Source organism: Panicum hallii, chromosome 7 (assembly GCF_002211085.1).
Source record: "Panicum hallii strain FIL2 chromosome 7, PHallii_v3.1, whole genome shotgun sequence".
In the NCBI taxonomy this organism is placed as follows: Eukaryota; Viridiplantae; Streptophyta; class Magnoliopsida; order Poales; family Poaceae; genus Panicum; species Panicum hallii.
In genome coordinates this window covers 40,954,362-40,981,627 of record NC_038048.1, presented here as the reverse complement: position 1 = coordinate 40,981,627, position 27,266 = coordinate 40,954,362, and the positions used below count along the sequence as shown (strand labels likewise).

Below are 27,266 nucleotides of genomic sequence, written 5' to 3'. Positions count from 1 at the left end.
AGTATACTACTCTCGAACATGTCAAGTACTTTTTTTAATGTTAGAATCAGTGTTGTACCTGCTAAATAGCAACATCTAATAAGATTCTCGCCGCATCTGCAGGGGAACGACCGATCGAGTAGTTCAAAGTTTCTGATGTGTGAGCCTACCAGTACTCTTACGCTAGCTTAGATCAGGTTTTGATGAGAGGATACACACTACACAATAAAGATATATACCGAGCCGAAAAGGGATTCGTAGCAATTTTTGGACTAAGCCGTGAAGACGAATTTTATCACATCAAAAACGTATAGGTTACTGCAAACCACCGCTTTCCTTGAAAAAAAAGTAGCAGTGCAAGGCTCGGATATAATTACAAAAAACAGTTGGAAAATTGTAGATGAACAAATACATTTAATATTTACAACCTCCTAGTTTCCTGCGAAATAATCTATTCTTTATTTTAATTATTATACAGAATTTTTGAAAAGTATTCCAAAAACTAAAGCTGATAAAAAATTGAGAGGATCTAAGCTATGTAATAAAGCTGGGTAAATCTTTTATATTGTTTTTTTAATCTGAAAAATCCTTTTACATCGCAAAGCTGAAAGTCCATACAAAGGATGCACACATCACTGAACTAATCTGCAAATTCCATTTTCTGGTCTACGCCTTGCAATGGTGGTACTACTGGGTCAAAACTGGTTGAATCTTTGAGACAATAGAGGTATTCTTCGGCCTCTGCACTACAGCGTGTAAAATGAACATTGATGTGCAAGGAGTTCGTAGAACCTCAAAGAATGAACAATACAATGACTACAGAGTAGAAGCCATGAACTAATACATTAAATTTTTTTTGCAAATTTAACTCGAGTTTAGTTACATGTAGATCCTATAAATGCCACATCCTTTGCTTATTCTTTTTACATGTATCGAACGATCTGCACGTATGTACCTCTCTGCATGTTTCTTCAGATTGTTTCCTCGTTTATACACAGCTCATCAGCATCTTGGCTTGTTAAGGCAGATGAGGTTTAGTGCCGATTCCCTAGGATTGGAAGGGAGCTGAAGCAATTTCCTTGGTAATACAAAAGGATTAGGCCAATTGGCCAAATCCTTGCCTATCCAAACAGGGGTCATCAACTAACGGGGAGCTGTGGAAACCCCAACGTTGGGATCGGTGACAGTGGCGAGAGCGGCGGCAGGCCGCCGAGCAAAGCCTCCCAGTACTGCTCGCAGCTCCCGCTAGAAGGCGTCATAGGAAGCCACTCAGCACCGGCGCCCGTCTCTGCCGTAGTTGACGTCACTGTCGATGAGGCGGTGGTCTCGCGCGTCGACATGGAAGACGGCGAGGTGGAAGAGGACACCTGGGTCGACGATGACGACGGCGCATCGACCTTCACTGCCTTGTTCACCACCGCGACCACCTCGACGTCGTCGGAGTTCTCCAGCTGCTTCCGCTTCCTCTTGCTCGTCGCGGCGGCGGCCTTCGTCGCCGGAGCGGGCGGCGAGGCCAAGAAGTCGGCGTCCCGGGTGCCGACCTCGTTCGGGAAGTTGAGGATGGCCTTGGCGCCGCGCATGCGGAACGCGGCGCGGTCGTAGGCGCGCGCGGCCTCGACGGGCGTGTCGTACGTGCCGAGCCACACGCGCGATCCCCGGCGCTTCGGGTCGCGGATCTCCGCCGCGTACTTGCCCCAGGGGCGCTGCCGGACGCCGCGGTACATGCGGAAGTCCTCGACAACTGCCGCGGCCGCCGGTGCTGCCGGCGTGGCGGCGGACGCGGCTCCCGCCCACGCGAACGAGCTCGGGGGCACGGCGATGGTGAGCGGCTGCCTGACGGCTGGCGAGCGCTCGCTCCCAAACTTAATGATCACGGGTGCCGCTGGCACCTGCTCCGGGAACGCCGCCGCCTCGCCAACCGCCGGTGCACCGCCCATGTACTCGTCGGTCATCAGGTCATCCATGCCCATGAAACCTTGATGATGCTGCTCCTGCCGCGGCGGCAAGAACGACATTGGCTCGAACTCCGGCTGAGGCGGCAGCTCGGGGACGTTGACGTCGTCGGAAACCACTGGGCTATCCGCCGCGGCGACGCCGCCGCAACCACCGCCTAGCAGGTGCTCGCGGATGAAGTCGAGGGCGAAACCGTCGGCGTCTCCCGTGAAGGCCATGCCCCGTTTCTTACTGGAGCTGCCGGACTGTACGTAGCAAGGAGGGATGTCACGAGGACTCGAACTCACTCTCGGTGGCAGCGACCCCTACGGAGGTGTCCCGCGCCGCGTTTGAGCTTGTTTGTGTGCGCTGTCGACGAGAGCTACTCGATGTGAGGTGAGGACAAAGCTTTGGGCCGCGCTCAATTCGTATTTATAGGCAGGCGGAGAGGCAGAGAATATAAGAATTTTCTGCTGGTGAATTCTTTGAGAACCTCTTAGGTAGAAGACTGGGTCCAGTCTTTTGGGTCGTAATTTATCACTAACCTTGATCCTCCCGGTCTAATGAGTTCGTCATTCCGGAGCTTTGATCAGATCACTTGATCGAGCTAGCCTCCCGAGTGAACGTACGTCTCTAGCTACTAGTTGTTTCTTTCGGTTTTACTATGGACATGGTTGGAAAATGTGACCCGCATATGTAAATAGTTCAAGTGGCATTGACCTGTTCACTGCTGGATCTGTTAGTGTGAAATACGGATGGCTAGTTTGTTTTGAGCATGAAGAAAGAAAAATGATGATATAAGAGACGCTAGCTAGATTTCTGTCTCTGACAGATTTAGGTGTAAGAATACGCCGAGTTTCTTACAATAAGATTTGCGTAAATATTTGCGCCGCGGCCTCCTTCTGCGGTGAGATTAAGTTCAGGTTTAGAGGGAGGTTTGGATGTAACCTGTCGTAAAAATCAAATTTTTTTTGTAGATGTTTCATTTGCCCAAAAAATCTATGTACAGATGCATACATAGGTGATCCGTATCCCATATTAATACAAGCCGTCTCATTGGAAACAGATTCAGACAAATGCATCCCTCAGTCCTAAATCGAGGGTGATCAAATAAAATTTAGGCAACGAGGCTAAGTGTTGCAAAGCCGGCGACCATAAAAACGCGTAGGCTTGTAAAGCTTCCCTAGTTAACTACGCGTGTTTGGATACACGACAAGGTTAGTCGAGGCTAATTTTGATGGGGCTGAGGCAACTGTAGAATCTAGGATTGACAGGGTCGATTCCGACACGCTTTGTCTTAGCGTTACCTGAATTGTCATCTTGCAGGAAACGCGTCAACAAAAGAACAGCTACGTACTCCTCGCTGCTCACGGTCAAGCTTCTCGTAGCACTCGTCCTTTTTAACGTGTCCAGTTTAGTTTACCCCCCCTGATGTTTCTTGGGACCTGTTCACGACCGCCATCGACGGATCATCAAACTGCCAGCAGGTCGGATGAGAAGCTACTCCTCCGGCACACCGGCATGATGGGGCGCACGCAAGGTGGCGATGGTCCGAGCTCGCGTTGGTTGTAGCTGCCCATCATGTCATGCGGTTGTGGACTGGGTCGTCGCCTCTCTTGCTTCGAATGCTCAGTGATTAGTATTTAAATCCAGCACTCCTTGGCACTCGAGACTTGAGAGATATGGATGAGGCTGTTCTTCCTAAGTTAGACTAGAAGATGTCTAGAATCTATTCGATCCCGAGTACATGCATACTCTGACCTGCTTCTACTTTTTTTTTTGAAGCGACCTGCTTCTACTTTCATCTGACAGCCATGCAGATTCCGCAGGTCCCACGAAGCTCCCTCTTGTGTCTTTTTTTCGGCCGCTCGATCGGAAGTCCACCAAGGCGTATTTTTCATAGGAGAAAACATTTAATATTTTTCTTTAAAAATGATAGGTACTCTTACAATATGTTGCCACCTGCTATGAGATCAATGTTATCTTAGATGCACTTTAAGAACAAATCTAAAATACTATTTTCTCACCAAACACTCATATAGTTTTACTAGTTGTTGGCTAAACTTGCAAAGTTTCAACATTTTAAAATTGAGTTTAAAATTTGAAATGTGCCAATATATCGATGGACCGAGGGAGCAGGAAAGATTCTGGCGGCTTCCTTGTCTTTTATTTACTCGTTGTGGATCGCGCATGTGCAGAGCTAGCTAATAGGCGGCTAAGCCCTGCTATCAACAAGAAAAAAGAAAACGGTGGCTAAGCCTAGTTAACTTCTGTAAGTTCAATTATTTTCTCTGTGCATGCATGAGACATGCATTGATCACAGCACATATCCCTGATCAAGGTCTAACGAAGTATGATACATCAATAATGATTAATGTAATGAGCTTGGGCCCTCGCCGTCGCTGGTTATATCGCTCTGATCAGTGTTCATTGATGGTCTCGTTGACGATGGCTAGAGACGGCCTTAATTGTGTGGTATTTTCTTACATTTCTATATGCTCGAACTATTTAATTATGTTATGTTCTCTTAGGAAACTCTGGCTATGTACTTTATTTTGTATCCCGATCCAAACAAATGAAATAGGTCATCATGTGGCCAGCTTTTGTGAACTTGCTCACAATGGTATCTTTTTCAGAAATGTAGAATTTTTTGTGGGCAACCACACAAATAATGTACATATGTATTTCATTCTTTTCACAACATAATGTTGTCACTGAAATTTTCTCGCCAAAAGCAGCAAAACAATATTGCTTGATGCTGGAGCTTACTTTATTACGATAAGAAAATAATTGTTGAATGACCCCTCAAAAAAAATATTGTTGAATGTGTTTATTGGATGTGGAGAATAGACGCCCATCACTGTACGTCTGTTATTTCATCATTCTCTGTATATACATACACAGTAAAATACTACTTCATCAATCTCAGGTCTCTTATTACAACATCAGCTTGAAGAGCTTGCTGTATACATGGTTATACTCACTAGGTTGTGCTGAATATAAAGACAAGTGAAGATGTAGAAATGTTTCAGCTGTAGGTTAATAAAAAAAAACCAGCAGAAGCAGCAGAGTAAACACCTACTCGAGTCACAGTAGTCCTACGAGAAAAATACAGTATCTGGCACGTCACGTCGATTGCGAGATACCATAGGATGTTTTTTTTGAAGGAAAGATACCATAGGAGGTTTGACTCTATTCTTGGGAAATAACGACTATAAATGGCTAAAATAACTCACCGTAAGTGCTAAGTTCCAACATAGAGAAAAGTACCAAGATTCTACACTTCCATAAGTTCAAAACAACCACAGCATACCGTTGAATGAAGCTGTCACTTGGTACCATGGACTTCTTCAGAGCTCAGTTGGAACGATGGCGTCCATAAACTATGCCAGTGCTGCCGACTTGCAGTGAAGCGAGCAGAGAACTACCTCCTGATGAGTGCACACCAGGCTAAGCTATCAAATGAATTTACAAAGAAGACGCGCGCGTTTCAGGCTTTCAGCTAGCTTGCTACACGGAGCGACCGTACCGGTGGTGCAGGATGTGATGCCCATACTGTAATTAACGAACTAAGGGCTGAGGCTGACTTCTTCCAGTCGGAACTCGGAAGCCGATCGAATTCAGAGGATCGAGATACACAGCAGCAGTAAGCGTTTGATTCGTTCACTCGCTCGGTCTACCGGGAGAGAGTTAGTTGCATTGGTTCCACGTCCGCAGGGCGGGGCAGCTAGCGGAGCTCAAAGGACATGGTGATTTGCATCGTGCGGCAACAGCCAAGGCGTGGTCCTTGCCGAAGGCCGCGGCCGGCGCCTGTACAGGCGCGGCGACGTACTCCGCCCACGAGTACGAGCTCGGGGCAGGGCGATGATCAGCGCGTGGCATCACCGGCTATGGTGACGATGGCTGCCGCTCCCGAACTTCATCATTACCGAAGCCGCCGGCTCCTGCGCCCGGGGGGCCGCGCCGGTCGTCGGAGCAGAGCTCGTGCGCATGCATTCGTGCGTCAGGTATTTGTGTACCCCTGATGATGATGCTGCTGCTGCGGCAAGACCGACGACATGGGCCGGATCTGTGCGTTCTTGGTTACGATGATCATACTAGCTGCGGCTACTGGTACGTCAGACAGGAATAATATATTGCATGCCACCCCGGCAAGTCTGCTGTTGACTTGTGACGTTTATCGGTTCCGTGCTTGACATGTCCGGCTCCCCTAGCCCGTTACGTTAGTCCACAGTCAAAGGCTCAAGATCTCCCCGACTCAGTTTAATTAATCGTCTTGGAGCACGTCCCAGATCAAGGTTACCAGCGTTGATTTCATTTTTTTTTGGGTATGGGTCTCTTTATCTTGTCCAGTCCTGGAAAACCATCAGTAGAATATCGGTTCAGTGGTGTAGTACCTGCTAACAGGAACAGTGTAGAGCTAATCTTCTAGGATACGTTCGGTATGCATGTTCGTTCGCCGCATCTGCTGGGAAAACGAACAAAGACCGGTTCAAAGTTTCCGATGTGTGAGTCGTACTCCAACGCTGGCTATAGATCGGTATATTGATGAGAATACACACTACCCAACGTATGTCGCCAGTTTTTTTACTCAGAAGTAATCTGTCTTTTTAGGTGTTTATTAACACCCAAACTGAATTGTTTTATTTGTGTCATCTCTTTATAGAAATCACATAATGCAACTCGAATATACAATGGACGTTTTATTCTTTTGTTTAATAATATAGCACGGCAAAGTTTTTGTTTAAATCGTGTCACTCATATTGAGTGTTCTTTTAAAAAAGATAATCAGTAAACATATGAATAGGCAAGCCAACAAAATCAATTTTCCTGACATTTTTTGTTGCCTAAGTCAATGTCTAGCTTTTTCATTCATATGTCCAGATCATGTCCACTCTTATGCACTATCTGAAATATATATCCAACATAATTAAGATTACAATTTGTACTAGTGTGTACAATTCATATGCTACCTTCGTCCCAAAATATAGCAATTTTAGATTTGATCAAAATTAAATATTTTCATCATTGATCAATAATATCTTCAAAAATAATTAATTTTAAATAGAAAATGTTGCATGTTACGATAGTTGATTTCGTTATGAATAAAGTAATATTATTTTCATGTTGTTAATATTTATAATTTTCAAAGTTTAAAAGATTTGACTTAAAAAAATCTTTAAAAATAGCTATATTATAGGATAGAAGGAGTATATAGTTAGTACCAGAACTTGAGGTGGATGGTTGGTCATAATAAGCGTCAGAAAAAGATATTAACGAGTGGCATGTAGGGAATTTTTTCTAACAAAACTAGTAAAAGCTAAACAGAACCTGATCTGATGGAGTAATTACATTTTACTAACTCGAACAATCCACCTCGTCAATTTAACCATTGTTAGAACACAATTGCAGCTTGATAGATCAAGGGATGAAACAATATACAAACGACAGCAGAATAGACAACAATAAATCATTTCCTTAGATGAGCTCATAAATAAATTGAACTTGAATCAAGCTGGACACTGGTAGGTCATATCGAACGACACACCCTCTTGCTTATTTTTTACACAAGCATCCAACGATCTACACGTACCTCTGTATATCAGCTTATTCATAAAATCAAATACTACGTCATGCTGGTTCCTTGTCAATTATTTTTTTCGCGCCGGTTGGCTTGTTTAGGCGCGGGAGGATTAGGCCCAATAATCCTCTTGGATTTGAAGGAAATTAACCGATTTCCTTGGCAATCCAAAAGAATTGTAGGTCCGGCCCTTGCCTATCCAATCACCGCTAGTCATTTCTTGACGGTCTTAGCATCTCAGTTAACAGTGAGCTGCGGAAACCCCATCGCCGGGTGCGGTGACAGCGGCGGCAGCCCGCCGAGATCCCAGTACTGATCCCAGCTCCCGCTGGACGGCGTCACGGGGAGCCAATCGGCACCTGCGCCCGCCGCCTCCGTCGTTGTCGACGTCACCGTCGAGGACGCGCTCGCTGTGGTCTCGCGCGTCGACATGGACGACGGCCAGGTGGACGACGACGACGGCATCTCGATCTTCACCGCCTTGTTGATCACCGCGAGCACCTCGACGTCGCGTTCCTCCTGCTGCCGCTTACGTTTGTTCGCCGGGGCGGCCTGCGTCGCAGCCGGAGGCTGCGGCGGCGCCCACAGGTCGGCGCCGCGGGTGCCCACCTCGTTGGGGAAGTTGAGGATGGCCTTGGCGCCGCGCATGCGGAAGGCGGCGCGGTCGTAGGCGCGCGCGGCCTCGACGGGCGTGTCGTACGTGCCGAGCCACACGCGCGAGCCCCGGCGCTTCGGGTCGCGGATCTCCGCCGCGTACTTGCCCCAGGGTCGCTGCCGCACGCCGCGGTACTTGCGGAAGTCGTCGTCAACGGCCGCGGCCGCGGTGACGGACTCCGCCCACGCGTACGAGCTCGGGGGCACGGTGATGGTCAGCGCCGGCCTCACGGGGGACGACGGCTCGCTCCCGAACTTAATCATCACCGTAGCCGAAAGCTCATACTGCGCCCGGGACGCCGCGGCAGCGGCAGCCGGGGCGGCGCCCTTGTACTCGTGCGTCAGGTGTGTATACCCTTGCTGCAGCGGCGGCGGCAAGAACGACGACATGGGCTGAAACTCGGGCTGAGGTTGCAGCATGGGGAAGGTGACGTCATCTGGAACTCCGGTGCTGCCCACCGGCACCGGGACGCCGCCGCAACCACCGTCAAGCAGGTGCTCGCGGATGAAGTCGAGGGCGAAGCCGTCGGAGTCCGCGGCGAAGTCCATGTTCGTCTCTTGATGGAGCTGCGGAACTGTACACACTACGCACCAAGGAGAGAGATGACACGAGAACTCAAACTCTCAGCTGGTTGCTACTCTCGATCTGAGGTCTGAGAACAAAACTTGGGTGGTGGTTCTATGCTTTATAGGGAGGCGGCTGGTGGAGGCAGGCAGAGAGGAGGGACCAATAATGGAAGAGTAGAAGAGAGAAGAGACCGCGAGCTTAGGGTTTTCCACCCAGGTGAATTTCTTTGACCACCCTTTTACTGGAGACGCGCTCTAGTCTTTGCGTGATATCTCACCATTAATCTTGAGCTCACCGTAGTGTTGGATTAATCGAGGTGGGGAGTGAACGTACGCCTTTAGCTACTAGTTGGGTCTTCAAGTTTACTACATCCGTGGCTTCAAAGATGTGACATCTGCAATTTGAAGAAACATTCAGGATTATGAAATTTAAGTTTACTACATCTGCAATTTGAAGACATCTGCCAATAATACAAGTTTAATAGGTGTTTCATCCTTATCAAATAACATGCCACACGTAGGCAAAATCGGTGACATGATATGAAATTTATGAAGAGAAAGACAGAAGTTAAGTTTCATAGTGATCAAATTTGATGTACACAGTTATCAAGATTATGAAACTGGAACGAGATTTCCATTGAGAACAATTAGTTTCATCATCATAATTTTGCAAGCCCCTTGCCAGCTGAGAGATGGAGCTGGTTGTTCTTCGTAAGATGGCCTGAATTAGGTTTGTTTGGCATGGCTCAGCTCTGAGATCCATGCTAGAGCTGAAGTTTGTAAAATAGATTAAAATATTTTATATTTTTATTTTAAATTTAAAATAAAAATATAATAATTCAGCAAAAGATTTTTGATTTATCTACAACTCTAGCTCCAAGAATTTTTAGAGCTAGGTACGAGCAGCTCCAAAAATATAAATTTTTTGGAATTAGAGTTATACTAAACACGCCCTTAGTGACCAGCAGTAACCACGCCCATTTCCATTGCTCGAGTTGGACGCCTCTTATGGACCGAGTGTCGCCGCGAACGGCTGGATTGAAGATGAGGTGGTACCACGGGTACGGTTCTGATGTCTCCCGCGTACGTATAGTTTCAGTGTGTCAGTCTGATACCCGTTAGACGTGACGTCTGATCATATCACAATGCAGTGTACACTAGCAGTTTGATAGGAAGAAGTCCGTATTTAGTCAATTCACCGTTGCTGCGAGGACTGGGTCTCCCGCTAATACTCGCTCTCGTACACATGGTTAAACTGCAAGTGCACTCAAGTAAATAAGACAGTCACCGCCACCCCGGCAGGCACAGGTACAAGCACAAACTTATCTAGCCACTACTAGTCAGCTCTGTATACGTTCATATTTGTTTATATAAAGCACTTGGTACAGAATTAGCAGTTTCTTGTTTGACGGTCTAGATACAAGTAGTACATGCATGTGCATACATCGAGTACATGTGCAGGATCTAGCTTAGACATATCCAGCATCCTCTGACCACGACTGCTTAAGCAAGCGTCCACCTGGTACTGGTAGTGGTAGCCATGCCGATTCTGCAGGTCCCACGAAGCTCCCTCAGCTCTGGAGTTCGTTTCCAGCCGGTCGATCGGAAGGAAGTCGCCGGCGTTGAACCGCGAAGTGCGGCCAGCGACGACGTTGTGAGGCCGGTCAGAGATTACTGATCGAGTGGAAAGATAGCACGATTCCGATCCGGTCCGGCTGCTTCTCTTTTACCCATTCTCGCGCCAAAGCCCAAAGCTATCTAGCGGCTAAGCCCAACTTCTACCCGAGTTCATTTTGTCGGATCTGGATATACGGGACTGTGCATATGGCGTACATCTTACAGAATAAGAGATGGGATATGACCCACGCGCTACACTACTTTTGTAAGTACTCATAAGGTTAACGTAGTAGAACTACTCGTACCGTAGTAGAACTAGTCGGAACAAAATGTAACTACCCGAAAAGTATTCGGGTAGAACTGCTGAGCTCGTATCCGATTAGAATTACCATTTAACCCTATTCCCCAGACTATATAAGGGCGGGCAGGGACCCCTCCAAAAAGAGATTACCCCAATCAACACCTAAGACAATACAAACCACACACACGACGTAGGGTATTACGCTCTCGGCGGTCTGAACCTGTCTAAACTTTATGTTTCCTGCACCTTCGAGTTTTTGATCTCGGCGACACCCTACCTACAGACTCACCACCTTGGGTATCCCTCAGTGGGCGTGACCGTAAAACACCGATAGCTGGTGCGACAGGTAGAGGCACTCATCGAGGATCCTCCGGAGAACTTGATGGCAACTTCACCAACGCTGTGCTCGATGTGGGCACGACGTTCACCTTCGGCTTCTGGTTCTGCATCGCCAATGGTCGTGGTGGTTTCAACAGCCACCTCGCCGACACTAGGGAGCCGACGGGCATCTGCTCCAGCATCCTGCCGCGATATCGACGACCTCGCCGATGATCTCGGCAAAATTTAAGTTTCCAATCTAATCGGAAACCATAATCGGAAACCGCAAGGATGAGTCTGGATCCAACCCGGCTCCTACTCGTGATCGGCTCGACTCCAGTTCATGCTACAACGTCGACGTGCTACCGTCGACCTTGACTACCCGGTTTTACTCCAACTCGCGCCGCAGTGATGATAACTACCACTAATCATTGCTGTGAGTCCATACCGGCTACTTCCTCTCCAAGCAAGCGTTGGCCCAAGACAGCCACTACGGCCGCGGACGGAACACGCGCGCGGACTCTGCACGAGGAGTCGCTTGGTCAACTTCCACCTGATGGCATCTGGTTAGCAAGCTTATGTCGTCGTCTACCATGATAACTCGGCACGACCCCAGCTTGTGTCGCAGTCTACCACGACAACTCGGCATGACTCCTACTTGCGCCAACGACTACTTTGACTACACGTATCGACTACAAAACTAGTCGGGAGTGGGCATCACACCATCAACAACTAGTTGGAATCGACTCCGACTAGTCGGCTTGATCAACAAACCATTGCGGCTCCATCGATGACCGCTGCGGCTTCATCGACAATCGTCCACGAATCAAACTAAGTCACTTATATCTTTTCCAACTTGTTTTTCACATGATCGCCTACTTATTTGTCTACGTCTCTCGATGGGCATGAAACCCTCCAGAGCTACACTTCGCCGTCTACTTTTTACGCTACACGCATTCTCTTCACACGCCATGTCATGCCTGTTCCCGATTGCCTGCACGGTCCGTCCTGCAAATGGGCAGTCTGGTTAAACCCTATAAGTGCACCCCACGAGCGTTCTCTTTTTTCGTGCACCGCCGACTGCTCTAGTTTTCTCTTAACGGTTGCTAAAATACCTGGGTAGCACACGCTTTAATCCGTGAAACCTTGACTCTTCAGTATAGGTACGTTTAGGGATGGCAATTTAACCCGCGGGTTCGGGTTACCCGCGGGTACCCGACCCAACGGGCACGGATCTGGGTAGGTATTTTGACCCATGGGTCTTACCGAACCCGACCCGCGAAAAAATCGGGTCGGGCGCGGGTCTTAATTCCCACTCGCGGGTACCCGACGGGTTACTGAATTCAGCCCATATTTAGATTTGGCCCAGCCCAGTAAAAACCCTAACTCTCAAATCTCAACCCTATCCACCAGACCACCACAACACCACTCCACCTCCACCACCCACCCCACTACCAGACCAGCCGCCACCCTCCCTGTGACCTCGTCCCAAGGCCCCGGCCGCTGGGCGCAGGCGCCGCTCAGGCCGCCGCCCGCCGCCGGGCGCAGGCGCCGCCCCGGCCGCCCGGCGCTTAGTCCACCACCCGCCGCTCCGGCCGCCGGGATTGTTGGTAGGCCTAACTGCTGGTGGTTCTTCATATGTGCTAGCTGCTGCCTGCTGCCATACTGCTGGTTGTATGAACTCTAATTTGTGGTTGGAATTGAACTCAATAATGCGTGTATGATTGTAACTTTAGGTTGTATCAACTGAAATTTGTGGTTTTACTTGATCAATTGACTTTCATATTCATATTTTCATATTATTCAATGCGGTTCTACTTAATATTGTTGTTGGAATGCTGTTGCATTAGAGTTTTATTAGCTGGTCAGTGGTTATGCTGTTGTATTTAACTGTATGTCGCTGTTTTTGAAAACCCGACGGGTACCCGAAACCCGCCCGAAACCCGACGGGTTCGGGCATGGGTACGAGATTTTACCCGCGGGTACGCTCGCGGGCGGGTATGAGCTGTGGCCGCGGGTATGCTCGCGGGCGGGTATTTGCTCTACCCGACCCGAACCCGACCCGTTGCCATCCCTAGGTACGTTCCTACGCATGCATGCAGCCACGCTCCTTGCGCTATGGGCTACAGCTAACAGAGATCAGATGCTTAAACATAACAGGCTAACTACTCGGGAAAATTATGTGACCCAGCAAGAGCAAAACGCGAAAAATTTTACATGCATTTTACAATGCTGCGATTTGCTCCCAACGCGATATCATATATATCAGTTACAACATACTTTTATATTTACCTTGCAGGGAACCTGACCTGGACCATACTGCTTGGCTAGTCGGATTTGACTCTGACTAGTTGGCTTCATCAACAATCGCCAATGACTATTTCAACTTCGCACATCGCCGACTGTAACGACTACTCGGCTACTCATAACGACTTCTGCTCGCGTTGTCGGCACACTGATCGCTTGACTACAATTAGTTAGATTCGACTCCGACTAGTAGGGTTCATCAACAACGATCGGTGACTATTTTGGTCTCGCCTACAAAACTAGTCAGAATTGTCGGACCTGGGCACACGAGACTGTCCACATGGCACATTTTCTCTTAGGATATAGGATGGGTTATGGCCCACGCTCTATATCTATTGTAACTACTTTTAGCCTAGTAGAACTGCTACTAGAGTAGTAAAACTAGTCGGATACAGTAGAGGACTACCAGAAAAGTACTCAGGTAGGACTCTAAGACATGTAACCGATGAGGACCTCCATGTAAACCTGTACCCCCAGACTGTATAAAAGCGGACAGGACCCCTACAAGGGATAACCTAGAGATCATCCAGGGAATCACTCGGTTAATCATCCAATCACCATCAAAGGCAATACGAACCACACAGGATGTAGGGTATTACGCTCTCAGTGGTCCGAACCTGTCTAAAACCCTGTGTTCCTTTGCACCTTCGAGTTTCTGATCTCGGCGACACCCTACCTACAAACTCACCACCTAGGGGGTATCCCTCGGCGCGCGTGGCGGTAAAACACCGACAGGAATCGACTCCGACTAGTCGGCTTCATCGATAGTTTAAGATCCAGCGACAACTTGGCCAATACCTAGACTCAGAGGCTGGTGCCACCGGCTACTAGGTGTATCTCGTGCGACTCATCTAACTTTCAGGCCCGATGTCTGGATGCGACACGGCACTCAGGGAACAAGATTTGATTTAGGTGGTAATTTAGGGCATTTTCCTGGAAAAGTTATTTGTTTAACCATTTTTTCAGGGAATTCATTCCAAAGCGGTTTTCGAATTTCTGATCCAATTTGCCCATCTTAACCATCAAATCTTTACCGGCATATATTGCATGCCACAATTCTTTGGATCCTTTATTCCAAATCTTGGGATTTGGATTTAAGGCCCGGGGGCTGCGGGACACGCGTCATCAACGATTTATTTTTTAAATCTTTTGGAAGATGAGGATAGAAAATTAAAGACTAATTTGATTCTCAGCTGGATTCTTCGAGTCAATTTAAGACTCGAGAGCTACTACATATGGAGTGCGAGTTCAATCGTAGCCCGTATAAAAGAAGACTTGACAACTACGAGGGGTATGAGCACCTCACAGCTTCGATGCAGCCAAGAGAGTACTCGGGAGAGATCTTCAAGATGGAGTTCCGGAGAATTAAAAGATGCCTTCAGAAACACTCGGAAGCCTGCAGTACTCGACTACGAAGAGCTCAGGGGCTTGTCAGACCCAGACCTACGGGACTGTGCACATGGCGTACATATTACATAATAAGGGATGGAACATGGTCCATGCCTGTCGGAGGAAATCTCCAGCCAGGTGGCGGAGTGCACCCGCCTAATCCTAGTTTAGGAAGAGTTTGGGGGAGACCTAGGAGTGCTTGATCAAAGAGCGGATGAACACGAGAAAGACACAAGGATTTAGAGTGGTTCGGGCCGCCAGAGCGTAATACCCTACGTTCACTTTTGAGTTGTATTGCTTGAGAGAGCTTGTAACTTCATCGAGCGTGTGTTCTATCGAGTGCACTCTCCCTTTTATAGACCAAGGGGAGTGCATACACTGTGCAGGGCCACAACAGGTGGGCCCGGCCAATAGGAGCCTGTAATATGAGTGATATGGAGATCTTACTCTCCACCTCCTCTCTGTAGTCCTCTCGATCGGAAAGTTGATGTGCGTATCTACAGCCAGGATATGGTCTTGTGCCGCCTTACCGTCACAGTGCCTGTTGTCAGTGTTACGCACAGTGGAAGACGTGCTGTTACTGTTGGGCTAGAACCCTCTGACAGGCGAAGAAGCTACGCTGACCCGCCGCGCCGTTGCCTCCGCGCACACTATAGCAGCGCATGCCTCAGCTCTCCGGCAGCAGACCATCATTACCCACGCGCGCGCGGCGCCGTGAGTTGACTGTACGCTGCTTGCCCGTGCACAGTGCACAGTGATGCAACGCGCCACCTTGGAAACATGCGGGCTTACCGTGGTGTCAGCATACCTGCCTAGCGTGTCAGTGGGCAGGCCATGCCCCGTCTTGGGCACGCGCAGTCCACCTACCCGCATTTAATGCGGTAGTTGGGCTGGCGCCCCACGGGAGGCCTTCTGCCACGGGCACGTGGCAGGGTTGGCCCTGCAGCCGCCTCCCAGGCAGATTGAGGCGGCACGTGACGGCGCCGGACCCCTTCTCGGGGGAAAGGGAGGTCCGGGCCCCCGAGGCCAGTCCGGATGGACAGGCCCAGAGGGGTCTGACCCCCACACGTTGCGGCGCCGGACCCCCTGGGGGGTCCGGGCCTGTAGAGGCCAGACCCGAGCACCCTGTCCTCGCGGGCACGTAGAGGCACCAGACCTATATGAGCAGGGGGGTCCGGAGACCATGATCCCAGCTGTCAGGCCCGGGCTGTATGCCTCATCACCCATAGGACAAGGACGAGGTCACGGATAACCTTGCGCCCATCTGGTTAGTGACCCTGTCAGACGACTCCGTCAGACGGGGCCCGCGGAGAGGCAGACCTCCTCGTAGCGGGCCACCACGAGCTTCTAGTCGTTGAGCAGCTCCTTGGCGATGACGGAGGATAGGCGGCCGAGCATGTGGTGGCGTGCGTCCACCACGATGCGCTTGGCGCACACGCCGGAGCCTGACACTATCACGCCCTTACCTGTGAGGCGGCAGCGACGCGCTAAGGGTCTGGACACCCTAGCAGGAGGTACCCCTGTCCGTATGTACCGATAACGCCCTACACTAGTTGTAACTACTCGTAACGTAGTAGAACTACTTATATCGTAGTAGAATTAGTCGGAATAGAAGGAAATATCCAAAAAGTACTCGGATAGGACTTCTGAGCTCGTATCCGGTTTGGATTACTATGTAATACTATCCGTCCAAACTATATAAGAATGAGCAGGGACTCTCTCAAACGGATATTATACCGATCAACACCTTAGGCAATATAAACCACATATAGGACGTAGGGTATTACGCTCTCGGCGGTCCGAACCTGTCTAAACTTTATGTTTCTTACACCTTTAAATTCCTGATCTCGCGACACCCTACCTACAAACTCACCATCTCGGAGAATCCCTCAGTGAGCGTGGTGGTAAAACAACAACACATTTTGCATAGGGAATGATTGGTTACACACAGCGCATCGTCGTCCAATGATTAATGTGGTAGGGGCGTAGGGCCCTCGCCGGTCGCGTGCTTCGTCGATCGGTTCGCGGAATAGTGACCTGAACTGCTTGGTCCTACTGACATCCACCTTCATAATCGCCTTGCACCATGCATGACTAGGGCCACATGCGTATCTCAGTCCATAGCTCTCTTTATTGAAGAAAAATCCCAGTCCATAGCTTCCGCGCAAATGCGTGGGCATCTTCGACAGCTGGCACACTGAATAAAAAGGACAAATAAAAAGACAGCAAAGTTTCGAGTTAACAAACCTGGGACGGATCGAGATCATCGTGTCCCCAGTCTGGCAGCCTCACATTCCTCCCGTACTCGAGCCGCCTGCCAACTTTGGTAGTACGATCCAAAACATCCCAACGGAACGGAAGAGAGCACGCAACCGCACGGACGGCCAGGTCAACACGCACGTCTGCGTCGCCCAAAACGGCCGGATTGACCTTGACCTTGACGACCTGAGCCGCTTCGGCCGGCCGGATCGCGCGGCCGGCTCCAATGCCAGTTTCGGACAGAGGCCGCGCCGGACGGCGGCGCGCGGCTTGGGCGTCCTTGGACCGATTCACGGCTCGCGGCCCGTGATCTCCGCGCAAAAGCACAGAGCCTTTTGTCAATTTATCATTTGATTCATGGGGACCCTGCTTGTCCGGTAGGTTCAAGCCGGCCCGCTCAGCGTTGCGCAGGCACGGGCGCGGGCACCGCTGAAATTCTGACGCACCCGGCCGGGGCTTCGTCCTGCTCAGCTGGGGGCACGAGCTGACCAGATGTGTTTCTACAATGCAGCCGTGCTGCAGGTGCAGGTGCACCGAGTTTTTCTTTTTCCAGAAAAGGTCAGGTGACCATAAACATGGATTATGGTGGAGCTCGCATGCAAGTCGTTTACTGATGGCCTCTTGATTAGTATTCATTTTTTTTCGTAGAAAGGAAGCTAGTTAAAGTATTGGAGATTTAGGTTTTACGAACTTTCTCGCAAGTTCATTGGAACAAGCTACCTTTCTTGCGTAACATTTACCACAATTTTACGATCAATCCTCGTCTTGATAATACCGAGGCTTTCTGTCTGCAGTCTGTATCTACAGTTCTACACATAGGACAAGATTATTGTGCAGTCTACTCCTCTATCAACCGTCTTTCTTTACAAGGCGAGCTCAAGTCGCCTGCATCTGAGAGCTACGTACATGGTTACACATACTCACTAGGCATGAGCTGAATATACTGGCAGGGGACGACAGTACAGGTATAGAATGACCGCATATCAGCAGTAGTACAAGATCGCAATCCTTGAAGAGGAATTCAGTATCTGACACGCCACTTCAGTTGCCAGATACCGTAGTATATCTGACTCTGTTCCTGGGTAGCAACGGCTAAATGGCTAAAGTAATCCACCGTCACCGCTAAGTTCCAACCGAGCGATGACTACCTAGACGCTGGATTTAAAAACTGCAGCATAGCTTTGAACGTATGTGCAACCTGTCACCACCACTCAACATCAGGGTCTTCTTCAGGGCTCGATCAGATTGGCGTGCACAACGATGCCAGTTCCGGAGGACTGGGGACTCTTCTCTGGGAGTGTACAACAGGCTATCCTGGAAAGTTACCAGAAAGATACGCGTCCGTTTCGGTTAGCTTTGCTCCATCGAACGACCTCGGCGCCATCGATGCGGGCACGGTGAATTGGGTGAAAGCGATAGGGTCGACCTCACTGTAACGGTTTCGGACTCCGAGCTGACCGATCGATCGACCTCTTCAAAGTCCAAACGGGAAGCCGAGGCGATCAGGGGTGTTTGCTTGTTTGTTTATATTCAAAATGGAAAACGAAACTTGCCGGATCGGAGCAGCACAAGTTTGATTCTTTCATTCGGTCGGTCTACCGGGAGAGTTGGTTCTACGTCCGGCCGGGGCAGCGGAGTTTGCAGGTCACGGTGTGGTTTGCTTCGTTCGTGCGGCAACTGCCAAACAGACGGCGAGCTCAAAATCGCCCAGAAAACCGGCGTGATCCGGTCACCTCACGACACGCTGACCACTCGGTCGTCGCCGCCTGAGAGACCGACGTAACCAAAGTCATCGCAATGTGAAAGTTACAGCTTCTGCTTGGAAGCAGATGGAACAGCTAGCGAGGCTGGATTGGAGGTGGACGACGATTGTTTCAGGCGCTGGGAGACACCTCAGGGAGCACGAAACGGAGACTAGCATCTGCTGAATTTCAACGCCAGATTTGTCATCGGCTGCTCTACACAGTCTGCGTTCGGCTGACCGAACACCTCACACGCAGCTCGATCGCACGGAAGTTCAGACGCTACGCCCTGCGGGCTACGAAGCGCAGCCGGACCTTGCCGGACGGCACAGACAGTGGCGGCGTCGCACCTGGGTTTTCCTAGCTATACCATCTTCAATGCGTCCCGTGGACCTTTCAACCATCGCTGACAAAGATGCATGGCGAGGATGACTGAATGAGGGACTCCCGAGTAGACAAGAAAATTCTGAAAATGATGCTTCAGGTGAAAACTTTGAACAGGTGCAATCACCAATCAGCAGTACGTGCGCACGCACGTACGGATGCGCAAACAAGGGGACGGTCGAGGTTCTCATACATCAGCTGATCTGGGGGTGCTCTGCGCGGTTCAGCGCTCAGAGTTTTCAGACATGGATCCGGACATGCAGACGGATAAGTTACACTGTCCGAATGAATGAATGATGATGGACAGAGGATGAGAGAGTGCATCAGGTCAGAATAGGCGACCGAAAAGGAGGTCTGCAAGTCTAAACTATGTTCAGATTTACGTCATTGCAAGAAGCGTTAAGTGTACTGCCGCTTCGATTACAAATCTAAATGGAGTAGGCTATCCAATTGTCTCCTCTCAATTCCACGCGAACTCATCTATATTGAACCCAAATCCTAGCATAAATGGAGATTCGCTGGAGGTGGAGGGAGACTTTACCAGCAGGAATCTCAGTTTAAACTGCGTGAATTGGTTGGGAGAAAAACACACCTGAATGTGTTTTTGAATTTCCCGATGCTAGTCATCGTAGGGGGGAAGCCGGAAAGTTATGGATCACATATATAGGCTACTTTGAAATTATGTTTTTTTTATTTATTTATGAACATTTTTTCTCCCAACGCGTGAATACGTGATAGATGGCATGGGGCGCAAAACCTGATTCCTACGGATGTAAACATAAATTCTAGGGACATCAGACGAACAATTTGTTTATGTGCATTGGGTCTGTTTGGAAGTCCGGTATTCAATCTAAAGCTCTTTTAAATTACACCTCCGGAAGCTTCTCCGGTATAGGCTGAAATTTGCTGCTTGGACGACCGGTGAGCCGATCAATTTTACAGCTGTTTTGGACTAAAACCGTCGGGTAGAAATATCGGGCTCCCGCGCTGCTCGACTCGGCGGAGGCTGAGCGATCCTATCAAAGACGGCAAGCGAATCCTCAGAGACGGGAGTGAATCCAACGCACCAGCTGCAGCAATTACCACTGTTTGGTAGCAGTTGTGTATCCAAACAACATTTTCACAAGCGGAAAATAATTGCCTGGTTTCCTTGTGCACAACGAAAGAACAGGTGTAAATAATTTACAGGTGCATATATTTTCAGAACACCCAAACAGGGCCTTAGGGGTGTAACGCCACACAGTAGCGCGGGCCTGAAAATTTCCCACAGCTTTTAAGTTTTAACATTGTGAAACTTTTTGCAAAACAAGTCAATTGTACGTTCATTTTTTTTATATTACATTCCCGTGAATTTACAATGCGAGCTACTCCTATTTGTAACTCTAGTGAGTTATTTCCACGTATAGATATGTGGCCCAACCCCCTTGCAGGTGTGCAATTCCTAGATCAGCACGCGGACATGACGGCTCAGTTAATTAACGATGAGCTGCGGAAACCCGAGCGTCGGGTGCGGTGACAGCGGCGAGAGCGGAGGCAGGCCGCCGAGCAACGCCTCCCAGTACTGCTCCCAGCTCCCGCTCGACGGCGTCTCCGCACCTGCGCCCGTCTCTGTCGCAGTCGACGTCACCGTCGATGAGGCGGTGGTCTCGCGCGTCGACATGGATGATGGCGACGTGGAGGACACCTGGGTCGACGGCGGCGGCGGCGCCTCCTCGCGCTTCACCGCCTTGTTCACGACCGCTACCACCTCCACGTCGTCGGGGTCCTCCCGGTGGTTCCGCTTCCGCTTGTTCGCCGCGGCGGCGGCCTGCGTCGCCGGAGCGGGCGGCGGGGGCGGGCCCCAGAGGTCCGCGCCGCGGGTGCCGACCTCGTTCGGGAAGTTGAGGATGGCCTTGGCGCCGCGCATCTGGAACGCGGCGCGGTCGTAGGCGCGCGCGGCCTCGACGGGCGTGTCGTACGTGCCGAGCCACACGCGCGAGCCCCGGCGCTTCGGGTCGCGGATCTCCGCCGCGTACTTGCCCCAGGGGCGCTGCCGCACGCCGCGGTACTTGCGGTAGTCCTCGACGGCGGCGGGAGCGGCCGCGGGCGCCGCTGCGGCCCACGCGTACGAGCTCGGGGGCACGGAGATGGACAGCGGCGGCCTGACGCTGACGGGGGACGGCGGCTCGCTCCCGAACTTTATCATCACCAGCGCCGGCTCCTGCGCCCGGAACGCCGCCTCGCCTACAGCAGGGGCAGCCGGAGGAGCGACCATGTACTCGCGCGTCAGGTCTATGTACCCCTGATGCTGCTGCTGGTACTGCTGCGGCAAGAACGACGGCATAGGCTGGAGTTCCGGTTGAGGTTGCAGGACGGGGAAGGTGACGTCGTCGGAAACTGCAGGGCTCGCCACGGGGGCGACGCGGCCGTCGCCGCCGAGCAGGAGGTCGCGGATGAAGTCGAGGCCGAAACGGTCGGCGTCTCCGATGAACTCCATACACATCTGCCGAGCTGTAGGTTCCAAATGAGAGATGGCTGGACAACTCAACCTCTCAACGGCAGAGGTGTCCCGTGTCTATCTGCTTGTTGTACTATGCGCGCGCGTCGATCGAGTAGCTACCCTGAGGACAAGACTACGGGGTGGATCCTGTATTTATAGGCTAGAAACTAGGGCAGGGGGGCTACTAGAAGAGAATGAGACTGAAGGCTTTAGGGGCTTTTTTGGCGATGAATTTATTTGACCGCCCTCGATTATCAGTGGCTCAGGGAGAGTGAACGCACTAGCCATCTAGTTGGGTGTTCCGGGGTTACCACACCGCCATGGTTTTGAAGATGTGGCATGCATAATTTGCCCAAATACGTACCATTCTGCTGTTTTATGTAGAGATATTCGACGCTTTCAGATTTTACTACTATGTTCGGATGACTCGCCCACAGCTATTTTTCCATCCATAAAATATAAGCTATTTTTTCCCATCCATAAACTATTTACGGGATCAATAACTGTTGCGCTTTTCTGTCAAAAGGATTGTTGTTTTGTCAGTGAATCCGAAACAGGATTACAAGCGACGTACGTTTCTCGAACCTAAAATCCAGAAGGGAAAAGATAAAAGAAACAACCAAGCCAACACATACTGCAAATCTGCCACCATGGCAACGCGTCGCTGCTAAATTAGAAAGGTTTGCGACTTTCCCCTGAAAATAACAAGGACGCGTTGTTTGGAACTTTGGACACGTATGTACGGTGATTAGTCGAGGGCTAATTTGGTTGTGCCCTGCCAATTGTAGAATCTGACAGGGTCGGATCCAGTATACGCGTGCCAAAGCATTCCGAAATCAGCATTTCGCCGGAAGCACGTCGACAAACAACGGCTTGCTACAGCTGGAGCATTTTGCCGGTGCTGCTGCGACCATTCTGCTCGTTACCAAGATTCTACTATCAGAAAAATAAGGCCATCGAAGAAGCAAGATATATTCTAATTGGCCATGGATCACTATGCGCGCTTTGCTACTTGTTTAAAAGAGGAACGGAATTTAATTGGAAAATAAATGCAAACGGAACGGAACATTTTTTTTTTGAGGGAAGGAATTTTTTTTTTGGAAGCTATTTAATTTCGACAAATATACTTTCGTTGGGAATTTCCAAGTGATCTCAGAGTAGGTCCATCGTGGAGATATATATCAGACATTCATGGAACGGTGGAACCTCACCATCCTGATCGGACCGGTCGAAGTTTCCAAGAGATCGAACGGCTGGCAGGTATATATCAGCGAACATGCAGAGCTGATTGTTTCCTGCTGTGTATTACTCCCTCTTTTTTTCTTTTGTGTAACGAAGCATTGGGACGCTATTGTTAGAGGATGTTTGATCTAAGTGCTAATGTTCAAAAGTGCTAAACTTTAGCAGAGTGGGCTAAAATTTAGTCAATACTAAAAAAACCTTTAGTATAGGATAGGATATGAGTGCTACTAATAGGTGCTAAAGTTTAGCATCTAATTTTATCTCCTCCAAATATACCCTTGCTTAGTCATGTTTGGCGACACGCCGGGATGACGGGACACGCGCAACTACGCAAGGTGGTGAGACGAGGTCTCGCTGGCTTGCTAGTTGCCCATGCAATTGTGGACTGGGTCGTTAGTTCTCCTGCTTAAAAGAGGCTCGTTTTGACAGTCTAAATTTGATTATCAGTTCGATCGACTGCATACGCATACATGCATGTGAAAGACACTGTGTAGCATATAGCTTATATTAGAACCTCTTTGATCCACCAGCTATAGGTATCCAATTATTTTTTAGACCTAGTTCATCCAAAAAAAGGACTAGCTAATCCCAGCTAGCACATGCAGCTAAGTACATAGCAGCCATGCAGATTCTGCCGCAGGTCCCACGAAGCCACTCAGGTCTCTGTTTTCATCAGAAGTCAACGTTGATGAATCTCCAAGCGCTATGCTGTGCGGGGTCAGACATACAACTAGCTAAAAAACTAGTGATCCTAGAGAGGTTCCGGCGGCTTCGATTTTACTCGTTCTCGTGCATGTGCCGATCCAGCTACTGAATATATCCGATCAGTGGCTAAGCCCCCAACTTGTGGCGAGTCCATTTTTCTCCATGCATGAGACGGACGGACGTGATTGATCGCAACACATATACTGGCTGAATCCACAACGTCAAATAAGTAATGCGGTAGGGCCGCCGCCAGTCGCCGTCGCTGGTTTCGACGATCCGTGGAGCGTAAACAGCGACGGCCAACACGGCAGGTGCAGAAAGGACACGTGCGCATCCGATAACGATGGCTAGAGATCGAACCTTATTAGCCCATCATCAAGAATGGGTCAGCTTGCTACATGCGCAGCATGTTGCTTGTAGCCCCGCAAAGCCCCAACGTGTGTGACCACAACTTCTATCTCTATGCAGTTGTACGGTATCTTCAACAATCAGCTGACCAACGAGGAAGACAAAAGGGCAACAAAATTTCGAGTTAGTAAAACCTTGGACGGGTCGAGACAGAGTCCATGTTCACATCCAAACCCATTGGGATCCTATCGCTCGCCAACTTTGGTACGGTCCAAAATGTCCGAACGGAACAGAGCTGCATGCAAGCCGGGCCGCCGGCCAGGTCAACGCACGCAGGTCCACGTCGCCCCCAGCGGCCGGGTTGACCTTGACCCCAGCCACTTTCGGCCGGCCGGGCGGATGCCGAGAGCCCGTGAGCGAACACCACGATCATGCATGTCGTCCTACCAACCTACGTGACTCCTCCCGGCCGCGGACCGCGTCCTCCTGGCTCGAAGCCCGTGATCTCGCGCAACATAGAATTTTCAGGCTGCCGGCCTGGTGGACACTGCCAAAGCAAAGATATTTCGATCTCCAAGTCTGGCTCTGGCACCACGTGACAACATGGGGTCCGCCACAGGTAGAGGCGCGAGCTACAGTACGTAGTGAGTTTGTTTCTACAATAGTGCAGCCCCATGCTGGCTGCATGTGTGTTCGAGCTAGTCCTGAGAGTTGAGATTTTACGGGCCTCAGAACAACTTCAACGGGACAAACTACTACCCTCCTGCGTCACTTTTTTTAAGTAAGAGGCGGCCTCGCCCCGCCCCATTTCATTAGAACGAAGCATATACTGTTTGTTGCATTACAGAATCAAAAGGCAAGAGGGAGGGTCTGCTAGAGCCATCAGCTCAAACAAGACCCAAACCCACTGCAGCAGCGAGTAAACGTTTAAAGCTTTAACAGGCAACTGAACCAGAACTGAAAGAGAATTCAAGCAGGCGCAGCTGCTACCAGAACGAACAAACTACCGGCTATCCCAGCTTCGGCGGTCCTAGCTTGAGTTTCTTCATGAATAGTCGATTTCCAGCGGCGCTTTGAGTTTTGATTCCAGAAAGTTGCACCATTGGGCAGCGCCAACTTCCAGAGACTCCTTGTATATCAGCTTCCAGGTTGACATGCATCTCCAGATCTTCCTGAGCACCATTTTTATATCCTGCCAATGTTGGTCACGGAAGTCATGTCATTTCTCACAAGCCAGAACCCCACATGACTCCTGCAGTAATGATATTAAAGCATTCCAAGTTTTTCCCCTCCTGCGTCACTTAACACGCCACTAACATGTATTGCGATTAGGCCTTATCCATTGGTCACATCGATAATACCAACGTTCACTGTCAGTCTGTTATTTTCATTTGTTTTTTTTTTGCGTGTGTACAGTAAAATATTCTACTACTGAAGCAGTCTCCTAGCGACTGTCTTTCTTTGCAAAGTGAGCCCAAAAGTCCCTTGCAGGATGTACCTGTCATGAGAGCTACCTGGTTATGCTCACAAGGCACGGGCTGAAAGACTGGCGAAGATGCAGAAAGGTTAGTCCGAGAATTACAGATAAGAACATAGCAGCAGCAGATCGGGTACAGAACTACGTACCCCGTCACCATCCTACGAGAAAAATACAGTATCAGCTCAGTTACGAGATACCCTATAATTAACGTATATTTGACCGGGCCCGGTTCTTGGGTAATAACGAGAGTAGATGGATAAAGTAGTCCACCGCCCCGCTAAGCTCCAACCAAGGGAAAACTACCACGATGTTACACTTGCATGAATTCGCAGCATAGCTTTGAACGTTCGATCAATCACACTCACCTGTCACCGCTCAGCGTCATCCGATCCGTCACGGTATTCTTCAGCGTTCGATCAGATCGGTGAGCACAACAATGCAGGTTCCGGAGGAGCGAGGGTGAGGACACACCTGTGCCTCAGCAACAAGCTTCGTCTCCGTTAGCGACGACCTCGGCGCCACCGGCAGGCGAAAGCGATCGCTCGACCGCTGGATCCATCGAACGAAGGAACTCGCCATAACCAACTCTGACTCGAGGAGACCGACCTCTTCAGACGAGAACCCGAAGCGTTTACTATCAGGTTTGCATATATTCAGACAAAAAGGAATACAGCAGCAGTATGCGTTTGATTCGTTCGCTCGGTTTACACCGAGAGATGGAGTTCGTTCTACTTCTACGTCCGGGGTTCACATGTCGATCACGGTGGTCTGCGTCGTGCGGCAACAGCTAACGAATGAAGCCGCGAGCGTCAGCCCAGAAACCGGTGGTCGGTCATGACTCGGCCACCGCGTGAGATGACGCAATCAGCTTCACATCCGGGATGGGATCCGTACCTAGCCGGATGGAGCAAACGACGGCGGGGTTGAGGTCTCTACCATCTTCAATGCGTCCTGGGGACCTTGCGGCCGGCTCTCGCTGACAAAGACAGTGTGGACAGGGGACTGGATCGTCGTCGCCTCGTCCGCGCCGAGTCCCAAGCTTGCAAGAAAACGATGAGGCTTTTCCGATGGGAAGTTTGAACAGGTGCAGACCAGCACCTGAAATGAGCCCACTGTACCTGTACTACAAACGAGGGAAAGGAACGGACGAGGTATGAATATGTCATGCGTCAGGTGATTTGGAGCGCTTGAGCAGTTCAGCGGTGGGAATGTTCAGCCCGGGCCTGACCGCGACACTCAACTGCCAATTCCCATACTGATGAGTTCGAGAGACGGGCGCAGAATTGAATGCATGAGGTGAGCTCAGGTGCGCCGAAGAAAGAAGTCTTGCGAAGCCTGAAATGATGTCCACACTCACATGCCCGCAACTGGCTTCAGGTGCAGCGCCAGCTCGCGCGCATCGGTTTCGAAACCTCAGCAAGCGTAGGCGTGGTGTAATTCCGGCGGAGACGCTAAAATCTCTTCTTTAAAAAAGAAAAATACGCTAAAATCTCTTTCAAAACTCAGATTCTATTGACACCGTTTGGCACGTGTCTCGCCGATACTGGAGCAAAAGATGACAGCTGATAGAAGGTGAGGAGCAAATCAGCTGAGATGGCATCATAGCCCGATGGGTTGGGATTGACGTTGATGGATTACGTTAGCAAGTTATTGTGTGGAATCCAGATTTTACGTGAGTCGTTATAAAAGATTGTTTTTTTAAAGCAAGTTATGTGGTGTCGTAATCGACTAGAATTTTTTTTAGCTATAAATATTGACCCACGGGCTTGTAATCAAAGACGGTCAACACAATCAATATAACAATTGCTTCTTTTCTATCGGCGACTTAGCCAAACTCTAGTTTCGTAACTCTTTTGTTTCTTCAACAAATTCTTCTAGTTGGCAGGGCTGCATCGCTTCGAGATCTCCAACTTGCTAGTACCTTCTGAATTTTCCGAGTAAATTAGGTTTTTGATTGACGGCGTATCACCTTTTTCTCGATC

General features: G+C 49.8%; 3 protein-coding genes across 3 annotated transcripts; all 3 read right to left on the bottom strand.

Annotated features, from left to right (window-relative positions):
• Positions 1–1,063: 1,063 nt before the first annotated feature.
• LOC112901543 (ethylene-responsive transcription factor 6-like) lies at positions 1,064–2,275 on the bottom strand. The gene has a single exon (XM_025970473.1). The coding sequence runs from the start codon at positions 2,148–2,150 to the stop codon at positions 1,119–1,121; it is 1,032 nt and encodes a 343-aa protein (XP_025826258.1). The 5' UTR covers positions 2,151–2,275; the 3' UTR covers positions 1,064–1,118.
• A 5,119-nt stretch (positions 2,276–7,394) lies between these two features.
• Positions 7,395–8,789, bottom strand: LOC112901261 (ethylene-responsive transcription factor ERF105-like). Its single transcript, XM_025970131.1, has one exon. It carries the CDS (start codon positions 8,693–8,695, stop codon positions 7,730–7,732), a length of 966 nt encoding a protein of 321 aa, XP_025825916.1. The 5' UTR covers positions 8,696–8,789; the 3' UTR covers positions 7,395–7,729.
• Positions 8,790–20,435: 11,646 nt separating this feature from the next.
• On the bottom strand, positions 20,436–21,512 carry LOC112901424 (ethylene-responsive transcription factor ERF105-like). Its single transcript, XM_025970340.1, has one exon. It carries the CDS (start codon positions 21,510–21,512, stop codon positions 20,502–20,504), a length of 1,011 nt encoding a protein of 336 aa, XP_025826125.1. The 3' UTR covers positions 20,436–20,501.
• Positions 21,513–27,266: the final 5,754 nt, after the last annotated feature.

Excerpts from the sequence above, each read along its gene's own strand:
- LOC112901543 (XM_025970473.1), bottom strand. The coding sequence starts at position 2,150 with ATGGCCTTCACGGGAGACGCCGACGGTTTCGCCCTCGACTTCATCCGC.
- LOC112901261 (XM_025970131.1), bottom strand. The coding sequence starts at position 8,695 with ATGGACTTCGCCGCGGACTCCGACGGCTTCGCCCTCGACTTCATCCGC.
- LOC112901424 (XM_025970340.1), bottom strand. The coding sequence starts at position 21,512 with ATGTGTATGGAGTTCATCGGAGACGCCGACCGTTTCGGCCTCGACTTC.